At 33.3% G+C, this 13206-nt stretch overlaps 2 protein-coding genes across 5 annotated transcripts in view; one reads left to right on the forward strand and one right to left on the reverse strand.

Moving 5' to 3' along the window:
• The window catches only part of LOC117176338 (phytanoyl-CoA dioxygenase, peroxisomal-like), a 153270-nt gene that overhangs the window by 81941 nt on the left and 58123 nt on the right, over positions 1 to 13206 (forward strand). The window lies entirely within an intron of this gene.
• Positions 1 to 13206, reverse strand: part of LOC117178161 (G-protein coupled receptor 161-like) — a 79052-nt gene that overhangs the window by 20745 nt on the left and 45101 nt on the right. The window contains exons 2-5 of the mRNA XM_033369442.1: positions 11447 to 11722; positions 8385 to 8581; positions 6066 to 6510; positions 2944 to 3207 (exon numbers count right to left, since the gene is read on the reverse strand). Coding sequence (XP_033225333.1) covers positions 2944 to 3207; positions 6066 to 6510; positions 8385 to 8581; positions 11447 to 11548 — 1008 coding nt within the window. The 5' untranslated portion in view covers positions 11549 to 11722. The remainder of the gene's footprint in view (positions 1 to 2943; positions 3208 to 6065; positions 6511 to 8384; positions 8582 to 11446; positions 11723 to 13206) is intronic.

The following is a 13206-nucleotide window of genomic DNA, read 5'->3' on the forward strand; positions in this document are numbered from 1 at the left end:
AAGTGATGGGAGGGGAAATAAGGAGTAGAAAATTAGAGAAGGGAGAAGTAGATGAAGAGCGGTGAAGTGAAGAGAGAAGTAGAGGAAGGGTAGTAGGGGAAATTTTGGGAGAGGAGCGAACATAGACAAAATATGGGGGAAGGGAAGTATGGGAGGGCGAAGTTTAAACGACTTAATTAAGGTGTTAAAAGCGTACGGCATGCATCCACCTCGATTAATTTTTTTTCAGGTCATTGTTTTTTATTTCTTCTATCTCCCCTTGAAAAATTCTTTAAGATCACCTGAAACCTAATACAGCCAAGAAAAACGGTTTTTATTGCTCTTACCGGATTATGTCATTTATTACTGTTGAGTTAATAATAAATCACTCTCAAGCAACCATCCAAACTCAATGTAGGTCAAACGGAAGAAGAAATTTACAATTTTCGAACAACAGGGGGAGGTGACACGCCTCAGGATAATTACTTACTGTAATAATACATGAGCTGCGAACTTTTTACGATTGATTTTGGAAATGTTTGTAAATGCATCCAGTACCCTACATTTATACCATAGCTATTAATAGATGATTGTGCGGTTCACCACACCCATTATTAATAGTCAATGCCCTTCTTCTTTCTCATTCAAGGTCATTCGAAATGTGACATGAAAGTTTGTGAAACTTTTTTCGGGAAAATTCGGAACTGTTGTAGAATAAGAATTAGACATCACACTTTTTTCTACCCCTCTTTCCCCCTTTTTTAATAAATCCTTTTTTTGCACTATTTTCAAGAAATTTTCTTTATTTCCCTTTTTTATAATTTTAGGAGGGGAAGTGAAGACTGGTGTAGGAAAATAAGTGTAGAGGAAGAGAAAATATAGGTAGTAGAAGGGATGAGTGGAGAGGAAGTACTTGAATTTGATGAATTCTTTCAATTTAAAGAATTCTCGAAATTTAATAAATTTCTATCCTTTCATAAATTTCTTGGAACAAAAATTAAAATATTTCTATGTAATTAATATTAAATTTTTAATCCAATTTAACGCCCAATAATCAAGTTAATGTATGGAATCCGTGAAAACAATACCAAAAATCTAAAGATAAAATTTGTGAAACCACTGTAAAATGTTCCTATTGTTATTTGAAAAAAATGTGTTATTTTTCAGGGAAATAATTTTTTTGAGAGGATCTTTTTTTAAATTACAATAGGAATAATTAATGCTGGTTGTCCAAATTTGGTTGGTAATATTTTTGTAAGGAATTCTATACATTTTCTTGGATTTTGTTAATTATCGGAATTGTGTGAATTCCTTGACTTATGTAAATTCATTGAATTCAGTAATAAATTCATTGAATCAAGTAAAGTCCTGCAATTCGAAGAATTTCTTGAATTCAATGCATTATAAGAATTTCTTGAATTCTAAAAATTTCTTGTTTTTAATGCATTATAGAAATTCAGCGAATTATGGAAATTCAGTTAATTCTAGAAATAAGTGAATTCTAGAAATTATGTGAATTCTAGGAATTAAGTGAATTTATAAATTCAGTGAATTCCAGAAATTCCGTTAATTATAGAAATTCAGTGAATCATAGGAATTTTTTAAATTGTAGGAATTTCATCAATTCAGTAAATTTATTAAACTAGGTGAATTTCTGTAATTATAGGAATTCTAAGAATTCGATGAATTATTGGAATTCCGTGAGCTCAGTGAATTTTAGGAATTCCAAGAATTTTTGAATTTGAGAAATTCTATGAATTTAGTGAATTCCATGAATTGAATCAATTCAATTAGTTTAGTAAATTCAACGAATTTAGTCAATTCATTGAATAGTAAAGTCTATAAATTTAGTAAACCCATGAATCTAGTAAATTTATTTAATTTAGTCAATTTAGTGAATTTTATAAATTCATGGAGTTTAGTAAAGTAATTGAATTTTTTCAACTTCATGAATTAAATAAATTCAATGAGTGGTCATTCTTTTGAATTTAGTCAATCGAATGAATCTAGTAAATTTAATAAATTTAGTTAATATAATTTATTTAGTAAATTCAGCGAGGAGTAAATTCTGTGAAATTAGTAATTTCCATGAATATAGTCAATTCAATCACTTTAGTAAATTCAATTAATTTAGTCAATTTCATAAATTTAGTAAATGCCATGAATTTAATAAATTCCTTAAATTAGGTAAATTACTTAAATTCTATGAATTTTAAGAATTCCATAAATTCTAAGAATTTCAATGAATTCTGAGAATTCTACTTATACAGGAATTCTGTGCATCCTAGAACTTCCTTACATTTAATGAGTTCTAGGAATTGCATGAATGTGACTAGAAAGTTTGTGAAAATTTCTTCGGAAAAATTCGAAACGGTTGTGGAATAATAATTTGACTTTACACTCTTTCCTCCATTTTTAAGTGAATTCGTTTTTGCACTGTTTTCAAGAAATGTTCCTTATTTCCCCTTTTTATAATTTTTAGAGTTTTTTAGCCCCGGACAGAAACCCTTATAGCTTACGTCGGGTGTCCGTCCTACTTTTTTCATAGTAGGGGAAGTGAAGAGTAGTGAGGGGAAATGAGTGTAGGGAAAGTGAGAATAGAAGTAGGGGCGATGAGTGGAGGGAAAGTACGTATGAAACGAGGGAAGTGAAAGTAGAGAAAGTGAATGAGGGGAAGAAATACAGATCAGGAAGGGGAAGTAGAAGATGTAAGTTTAAGCGAGGGGAAGTACGGGAAATGAGTGTAAGGAGGGGAGGGCAAACGATTGCTGAGGAAGGGGAAGGTTAGATGGGCAAGCGAGGAGTGAGGTAATGTAGGAGGAAGGAGTTGGGGAAGTCCCTTCCTTGATTACTCTAAATTCCTTGAATTCTCTCAATTCCTTGTATTCGTGAAAACTCAGCCTATTTACGTATGGGGCTGTGAAGTCCGTCATAATCATTAAAAGAGAAAGAAATATGGTTTACCTGCTGTAGTTCCGATTTGGTTGCCTTTTTCCGCCAGTAGTTCTGCACAGAGAGTCGTAGGGTTCGTGACTTGAGACCATAGAGGAGGCCGTTTACGGGTGGTGAACAGGCGAGAAGAAGTGAGGCCAAGGACGCAAAACGAGGATGTGCATGAAGTCGTTGAGTTCCAATCTCCCCGAGTCCAATCGCACAACACGCTTCCCATAGGACCAGTCCACAATAAGGAAAGTAAAGTAGATAAAGAGAGCCAACCAGTTGCATTACCTGTTAAAAAAGAAGGTCCTCTTGTGACGACGATACCTTCATGTTAAAAAAAGATCTTCTCTCGCAGTCGCCTAGGTCTAGATTCTAGAAGTACCACTCTGTATTTTGAGTTGACCCCTCGCTTTTATTACACACTTGAATTATTCACTTGAAACAAAGAAACTCCTTTCAATTGAATGAAGTGCTTTTCAAGTCTTTCTGATTCTTTTAACTTCCTTCAAACCTTCTAAAGTTTTACCCCTATAATCCTCTATATATGCTAATTCATCAAATTATGTGAATTTTTTTAATTCGGTGAATTCCTTAACTTCGGTGAATTACTTCAATTCATTTATCGAATTCTCAATTCGCTGAATTCTGTTAATCAAGTGAACTACCTCAATTAATTGAATTCTGTGAATTCCTAGCATATCTGTGAATTTTAAGAATTCGTTCAATACCGAACTTAAACTCTTTCAAATCTTTTAACTTCCTTGAAATCTTCTGAATACTTTAAATTCCTAGAATTCTCGAAATAACCGAATTTGTTGAATTCTAGGAAATCTTCTAGTTCTCCTAATTCATTGCATCCATTGAATTTTATTAATTCCTTGAATTTGATCTGTTCTTCATATTTGATAAATACGTTGAAAATTAAAAAATTACTTAAATTTAATCAATTTTTTGAATTTTATGTATTCCTCAAATTTCATAAATTCTTTCAAAATTCATAAGTTCCTTGAACTTCATAAATTGCCTGAATTTCATGATTTCTCTGAAAATTCATAAATTCTTTTGAAATTCATAAACTCTAAGAAAATAAAAAATTCGTTGGATTTTATAAATATCTTGAATTCGATAAATGCCTTGAATTTCATAAATTTAATATATATAAGTTCCTTGAATTTCATGAATTCCTTGAATTTCATAAATTTGTTGAATTTCATCAATTCTTGGATTTTCATCAATTCCTTAAATTTTATCAATTCCTTGAATTTGATCAATTACTTAAAAATTCATAAATTCCTTGAATTTTCTAGATTCCTTGAATTTAATGAATTCCCTAAATTTTTTAGATTTCTTGAATTGAAATTCAGTGAATTCTCATAATTAAGTGAATTCTAGAAATTCCTTGAATAGTAGGAATTCCCAGAATTGTCGGAATTCCTTAAATTCCTTAAGTCAGGTAATTTTCTTTCATTGTATGAATTCCGCGAATACGGAAATTACTTGTATTCTAGGAATTCTATGATTTCTATGAAATGCATGATTTCTAACGTCTTCACGTATTCTAAGAATTCGATGAATGTTAGGTATTTCATGAATTTTGGAAATTCCGTGAATTTTAGGAATGCCATGAGTTCTAGGATGTACATTTATTCTAGTAATTCCATAAATTGCAGGCATTCTTTAAATTAAGTGAATTTCTTTAAATATGGGAATTGTGTGTATTCTGGGATTTCATTGAATTCTCTTCAATCTTTTCATTTTCTAAATTCCTTGAATTCTCTCGATTTTTGGAATTATTTAATTTCTTGAATTACTCAATTTTTGGAATTCTCTTAATTTCTCGAATCCCGTGAATTTCCTGAGTTCCTTGAATTTTAAGAATTCACTGATTGCTGTGAATTTCTTGAATTCCGATAATTCCTTAAAATTTAAGAATTCACTGATTGCTGTGAATTTCTTGAATTCTGAAAATTCCATGAATTTTCCTCATTGTTTCTACTCCTTAATCTTCTTTAATTTCTTGAATTCCCTTAGTTCCTTAACTTTTTTATTCCTTAAATTAGCTAAATTACCTGCATTTGTTAAATCTGCTAATTTTTTTCAAATTCCGTGAATTCTCTTAATTCTTGAATCCCCCTTTCATAAATTCTTTAACTTTTCAGAATTCCGAGAGTTTCTTGAATTCTGAAAATTCTCGGAATTCTTTCAATTCTCTGAATTTCGGGGATTCATTAAATTCTTTAATTTTCTCGAATTTTGTGAATTTTTACAATTCTTCGAATTTCTTTAATTCTGTGAATTTCTTGAATTCGTTAAATTCCCTGAACCCAAATATACTGAGAATGTTAAGGAATTCCAAGGACCTTAAAATAATTCAAAATAATAAACTAAACGACAGAGACTTAATTAATTACTGAATCTCTCTACTTTTTGCTGCAAGAGAAGTTCTTTTAATGGCATTTGATACTTCGTCATGTGGTAAATCGGGTTCAGTTCCCCAGGGTTTTTATCCACAAAAATTAATACATTTTTAAACAGAATTTGGAGACGCTATAAAATAGTATAACGGACATCCCCGAACTCTTTTTGACGGATAATAATAAACATAAATTTTTTTGTTAAATAAAAATTATATGCATGGGCACTATTTTTAGGCTGGGATCGGTTTTCAGCCCCTTCTGTCATTCCGATAATGTAGGTATCTATCATACCGATGCTGTGGCTTGCCACTTAGAAATCATTTATGAAATAAACTTTTTTAATGGTCTAAAAACAAGGTTAGTTCCCGGACATTAGTTACTATGTTTTTTTTGCTTCTCCCAAGTTTTCGTTCAAAAATATTGTGTAGTTTGTAAGTAAATCTGGGGATAATTGTAAGACATATAAGCTGAAATAACAGGCATTAAGAAAAATAAGAAAAAATACATTTTTCAAAAGTATTCCACAATAGAAGAGTTCGGGGACGCCCGTTAGCATGTTCGCTATCATTTCTCAAATTTTTAAGACAAATTGTTTATTATAGAAGAAAAGCCGGGGGAATCTAATACTGATAAAATCGATAATTTTCTAAGTATCACATGGCCTTAACATAGAGGGATCTTTATAATTATAAACATTAAACATGTGACAAAGGAAAAGAAATTACATACCGTGCTCGCAGCGCTGTGAAAACGAGGTGGTCCACCAGCATTGGGCGAGGTGACTGAAGGTATGAAGAAAGGATTTCTCTGGTGTGTTATTGTCACCTGAGCACTCAAAGTAACCTCGTAGATGGCACTTGCAATTCGATGCCGATGATAACGAGCTATCCCAAGTACGCGAAAATTACAGACCGTGACGACCACAGCCGGGAGAGCCAAACCAAGCAAAGTATATACGACGCCATAAAGCGCCGCTGATGAGCCCCAGCTGTCGTTTCCAAAGTCCGGAGCACAACATCCGAGACCAGGAATATATGTGTATGGCGGTGCTAAACCTGATATTGGTGGCAAACAGAGCAAGAGCGATCCAGTCCAAGAAGCTGCTAATCCAAATATCACTCTGCGCGGAGACACCAACGCCGCGTAATGCAGAGGTGCGGCGATCGCATAATACCTTCATCAGAATAAATTCTCTGTCAAAATCTCTACATTTTAGTCTCCCACGTAAACTGGAGACTAGCCAGGTTTCGCTTTCCCCGTTTAGATTTAATTTGAGCAGGGATCAAAACCTTTAAATTTTTAAGGAGCGAGGACCTACAAGGATCTAGAAAGGGTCCCGTACAGGACAGTTCCCTTAAAAATTAAAAAAAAATCTGGACATGGATGGACCCTTGAGACATTCAATGGTCCAGCCCGGACCCATACCCTTAATAACTCAAAGAGTCCGAATCTTAAACCCAGACCCTAACGAAATTGAAATGTCCAGCCCGGACATAGACCCTCGATGATTTAGAGCGATCGCACCTGGAACAATTTATAGGGTCCAGGCCGGAACCTTTTAAGAATTTGAATGCTCCGGAACCGAAACTGAATTCTTATGAATACAGAAAGTCCGGGTCCGGATCACAACTCTTAAGAATTCAAAATGTCCGGGTTCGGACCCGGGCCCTGATCCTTAACAGATTGAAGGTGACAAGCCTGAACCTAAAATAATTTAAAAGATCTGAGGTTGGACCCAAAACCTTAAAAACCTAATAGTCCGGTTTCAGATTTGGACCCTTCAGAATCTAAAATTTCCGGATCCTAACCCAAAACTTTACGAACCTAAAGAGTCCGAGTTCGGATCTGGACGCTTAAGAATTTGAAACGTATGAGTCTGGACCCGAGTCCTTCAAAATTTAAAGTGTCTGAGTTTAGACGCGGATCCTGACCCTCAAAAATTTAAAAGTCCCATGCCTAACTTTTATGAATTTAAAAGGTTCGGACTTGAATCCTTAAGAATCTAAGCTTAAGACCTTTCAGAGTGGAAAGGTTTATAAATCAGTAGTTAATAGTTACGCTTTAACCTCATTATTTATGCTCAATAGTTAAGAACGGACGAAACTAGGCACTTAATCATTTTAAAGTTCCGGTTCACTCTCCTCTCTTTTCTCTCCTCTTAAGAATTTAAAAGTTTTGTGTCCAGACTCGAATCCTTGAGAATGTAAAGGGTCCGAGTTCTATCCCGCACCCTTAAAAAATTTAAACGCCTGGACCCGAAAACGGACCTTTAATAATTTAAAAGGACCGGATACTTGTACCCTTAACAATTTACAGTGTACTGGCCCAAACTTCAAAACTTGAGAAGTAGGAAGATCCGAGTCCGGGTCCCAACATTTTAACATTTAAAGGGTCGGGGCTCGGGCCTGAACCTGTCAGAATTAAATAATTCGGGACCCAAACCCTCATGACCTCAAAAGGTCTAAGTTCAGATACGGACCTTCAAAAACTTTAGGATTTCGATGAGGTTCCAAACACCTAAGAATTTAAAAGTTCTGGCCCCTAAAATTAAAAACTTAATGCATCAGATTCAGGCCCAGACGTTCTTAAGGACTGGAGTCCTTAAGAACTTGGTAATTGAAATGGTCCATGTCTGGGTCCATACTCTTCAGAGTTTAAAGGGTATATGTTCAGATCCGATCTCTTAAGACTTTAAAGAGTTGGGATGCGGACTCTAGCCCGTAAGAATTTAAAAAGTCCGGGTGCGGACCCTAAAACTTGATAATTAAACACGTCCGAGGCCAAACACGAACCCTTAACGAAGTTAAATAGTTCAGATGCGTACCTGGATCCTTAGATATTAAGATCTGGATCCGGACACAAACCCTTAAGATTTTAAAGGGTCGGAGCCCGATATCCTCAAGAATCGTATGGGTGACTCTCTCGACCGGACTCTTAAGGAGCCTTTTAAACTGGACTCAGCATGAAAGATTCCGATCTTTGAATTTAAATCACTAAAATTAAAAAGCAACACACGGAAGGTAAAAGTAAGATTTTTTGAAAACTAACCTCTCACAGTTAAGGCCGGTTACGGTCCAGAGGGCCACAGGGTGTAGAAGAGCTAAAAGAAATCCGTGAAGAACGCACCAGGTGCCAGCAATAGGCCAAGAACCGGTGCTGAATATTAAAAGCACTAGACAAACTGCCGCCTCGACTGCACCCAAATGAATCAATAGCAAGGTGTTCGCACTTTGCTGCTGATGAATCTGTGTCTCATAAGTAAAAAAGACGAAAGGGAGGAATTTTTATTAACAATTTTTTCTTAATTGGAAGAAGGAGATTTGTTATTTTTAGGGGAGAGAAAGGGTAGGAAAATTAGTAGAGGGGAAGTAGGAGACCTGAGGTGAAATAACGGGAGGGAGAATAGGGGAATTAAGGTGAGGTAAAGTAGGGGACATAAGAAGGACAGTAGTACAAGGAAAAGAAAATGAGGGGAGGTAAAATAAGGGGAGTGAGGGAAAGTGAAGAGTACTGAAGGGAGGGAAAGTGTCAGGAAATGATGGACGGTGAAGTGTGTGGAGAAGTTAGGGAGCAAGAGATGGTGATAGGTGAAGTAAGAGGAAATTATGGTATAAAATATAGGAGTCATGAAAAGGGATTAGAAGAAATGAGTGGAGGGATAGTAATGGAAATGATAGGAAATGAGGGAAGGGGAAGTCGGGGAAGTGAGTGGTGATGAATTGAGAGGAAATTAGGGAGGGGGCTTAAGAAAAGGGAGTTTAAGTAAGGGGAATTAGAGAAAATTATAAGTAATGGGGTGAGTAGGGGAGGTGAGGTGATGGCTGGGGAAGGAAAGAATTGGAAGGGGAGTGTGGGAAGGAAAGTAGGGGAATTTTTAAGGAGTAGGGGAGGGATAGTAATCTAGTTGAAAATTAACATTTCACTTCAAAATTAGTCAAAGAATACGAATTAAAAATTACTTTTTAAATTAAAAAGTTTAGCGGTAGTCGTGATTTCTTACTGCTTTTTCAATACAAATTTTTTTTAATACATAAATTATTACTTTCTATTGATAATTAGATGTTTAAATAAATTGTTTAAATAATTAATTAGTGTTTATAGCAATGTTCTCTTACAATGACGCTAGAAAGTTGCTTTTTTGTCTAAAATTGTCTAATTTTTGTTCTCTTTTTAATTATAGTGAGTTAAAAATTAACTCAAGTCAATAAAAATATTTGTTTAAACAATTATTAATTTTTTCTAAATATCTTCATGTAGATAATTGCTAGAAAGTTTCAGTTTGTTTCTGAAAATTTTAAATTTGTTTTGACTTTTTAGTTGCTAACAAATAGTAAATAAACAATAGAATCATTTTTTAAACAATCTATTTTTGGTGATGCTTCTTAAAGTACTTACTGAGAGCCTTTTTGTTTAAAATAATATTATTTATTATTTTTTCTCAACTAGAAAATCAAAGAAATTTGCAGTTTCTCATAAATCTTCAACTTTTTTCCACTGTTAACATAAAGCAAAGTAATAATTAATGGAATTTAACAAACAAAAATTTTTAATAAATTTTTATTGTTTATAATAACTTTTACCAGAGTAATGTTAGGTTGTTTGCAAGTTTTTCTAAAATTTCCCACTTTTTGTCAACTTTTCACCGAGAACGAGGTAATAATTAAGGGAATTTAACAACCATAATTGTTTAAACAAATTATTATTGTTTCTTACTGTAATCTGCTATATTAATGCGAGATAGTAGCTGTTTTTCTAACATTTTTAAGTAAGATAATAATTAATGCAATTTAACAAATATAATTGTTTGAACAAATTGTTATTGCTTATATTTATCTTCTCTCAGAAGAAAAAAAAGAAGAAAGTGATTGATAAAAAAAATTATTCTCTTATTTCTTTATTGATTTCTTATTTATTTATTATTTTTTGATAACTAAAAAGCCAATGCAAAGTTAAAACTTTCAGGAAATAACGCAATTTTATAGCAAGTATCTAAAAAAGGCAGTTTGAAATAATAATACAATTATGAATCAATTATATTAGTTAACTCACATTAATTAGTACCTCACTAAGTGAAAGGTGAAATAAAAGTTCAAAATTTCAAATTAAACCGCCACTTTCCAATATTATTCAAAGAGAATATTATTATAAGTAATAATACATTTGTTTAAAAAATTATTTAAATTAAATTTGATTGATTATTGCCTCAATTTAAATGAAAATTTGAAAATAGGTTGAAAAATTCTGAAAAAACAGCGACTTTCTAACTCTACTCTTATAGAACAATGCTAAGAACAAAAATAATTTTTTTTTAAATTTTATAAAAGTAAATTTTTATTTGTATTGTATAGTTAATTGTGAAGATAAATTTTAAGTTTCAACTCGATTCACCTAATATTGACAATTCTCAATAAAATTTACTGTAAAGATACTTTTTTTGTATAAAAAAAAAATTTTTTGTGGACATGAACAAATTTGGAGGCGATATGTATGAAATTTTCAAAAATGGAAATTTCCAATGCATTTTTATACACCGCCAATGCACAATATCGATCTCTTCATTCCATACCGCTCCATGTCACATTTGTGAGGAGTACCGCGCCAAATTACGTTTGGGCAGTGTACCGTTTCAAATTTGTTTCTTATAAACAGGACTTGAAGCTGTGCAATGATCAAACTCGACTGAAAGATGTACACCGCCCAAAAGTTACCCATTTTATCGACGTCTCATTTTCATATCGTTCTACGTCACATTTGGGCGGTATACAGCGCCAAGTTGCGTTTGGGCGGTATACTTCTCTCCGTCGCGTTTGGTTCCTGCAAAGCTCCAGGTCCTCCATATAAGCATAGGACCTAGATTTATACAGTGATCAAACGGGACAGAGAGCTGTATACCGCCCAAATCCTACTTAGCGCTGTACACCGCCCAAACATGATGTGGAGCGGGATGGAAAGGAAACGTGGATATAATAGGTGACACAAATATGTAATAAAATTTATTTTACAAAAAAGTGAAAATAAAATATAAAATTATAAGTGTCCCAATTTCCACATCGTTTGCCAGTTAGCCCCGTGTTAAATAGATTTGAATAAAAATAAAAAATATTTTTCACCTGTTTTCCGAGTCCAACAACTACAAGGAGAATGTAGGCGTTCAGAAGAAGACCCACGCAGGATACAAGTACAATTGGTACACCCAAGGCCCAAGGGCCCATTCCTCCTTCTCCCTTAGCTCGATTATTGATGGTACGAAATGATCGTCAATTACAATATTTTTATTTTATTTTTTTTTGTATTCGATATCTGCCATTTTGATTCTTCTCATCATTTTCGGCTCCGATTCCGTTTGGCTCCAACTTGATGACAATAATAAGGAACACCAACAAGTGCTGAATAACAGATGAAAAGAAAAGATCAAAAGTCGTTGCCAACGATTGGATGAAATCTAGGTAAAATTGGATTATATAGTAGCTGTCTAAATTTAGTCCCCTCGGTAGACTCTACTTGTCAACGGGATCGGTTTTTCCGAGTTTTCGAATTCTTATTGCATCTCTGATTTTATTTATTTTAGGCGACTTCCCGGCTAATCGATATCTCTAGAATTTCGATTAGCTGATTGGTTGAGTACCGTCAAACGGGGTAATTTCGGACATGTGGGGTAAATTCGGACGATTTTAAATTGATAATTTAAATTACCAGTTAAGGCTTAAACTGACTTTAGATTCTTTGAACAGTTCTGAGTGATTTATTCTATCAATTTTTGAGGATTTATGAGTGTCCGAATTTACCCCACATGTCCGAAATTACCCCGTTTGACGGCACTGCGTTAATATGACTTCAGGGATAGTCTGTACACTACGTTGCCAATTTGAGGGGGCAGTGGGTCACGCTAAAAACTACGATCGATAACGGTGGGGGGGGGGGCAGTGAAAGTAACGCTACGAACTTGCATAATATTTAGTAATTTTCATGACGACAAACTTTAACGAATTCTTTTTTCTCTGTTTTTAAGAAACATACACTTTCTCTTTTTTTCGGGGTTTCGCTCAAATTCGAACTAAATTAATAGAAAAAAAACCAGAAAAATCAAATACTTTGGGTTGAAAAGTCTACTTTTATATTTTTAGTTCGCAATTCATCTTGTTTGATTAAAAATTCTAGTATTTATTATTCATATCACATTATATTTATTATTTATCATATATTTAAACAATTTTCACACAAAATTCAGATTTTGGCTATTTTTTAACGAAGAAGTTCAATTTTTGTACAGAATTAACAAAGAATATCTTTCCGGCAACTTTTACTATAATGCTTTGCAATTTTCCAAAAAGTTATTAGTCATTCAAAAAACTTCCATACCCAAACTTATATTTTTGCTACTTTTTAACGATTTTTCAACAATTATTAATTAATTAAACAATTTTGTTGAGCATATTCAGAGTTTGACTATTTTTCAAGGAATAGGCACAGTTTTTTGCAGAATTAAGTAAGAATATCTTTTCGATTACATTTTTTCCTATTATGCTTCGCCGATTCCCAAGAATTATTAATTCTTTGAACAATTTTTATAAACATTTTCATAGTTTGGCTATTATTCAACAAATAGTCTCCACTTTTGTACAGAATTACCTAAGAATATCTTTCAGATGACTTAATCCTACGATGGTATGCAAATTCCAAATAATTATTAATTCTTTGAACAATTTTTATAAACATTTTTTTGCAAATTGACAACAATTATTCATTATTTAAACAATTTTGATCAAACAATTCACAGTTTGGATATGTTTCAATGAATAGGCTCAATTTTCGTTTCCGGAATCAACTAGGAATATCCTTCTGCTGATTCTTGGCTATGATACTTTACAAA

The sequence above is a fragment of the Belonocnema kinseyi genome, chromosome 1 (assembly GCF_010883055.1).
Source record: "Belonocnema kinseyi isolate 2016_QV_RU_SX_M_011 chromosome 1, B_treatae_v1, whole genome shotgun sequence".
Classification (NCBI taxonomy): Eukaryota; Metazoa; Arthropoda; class Insecta; order Hymenoptera; family Cynipidae; genus Belonocnema; species Belonocnema kinseyi.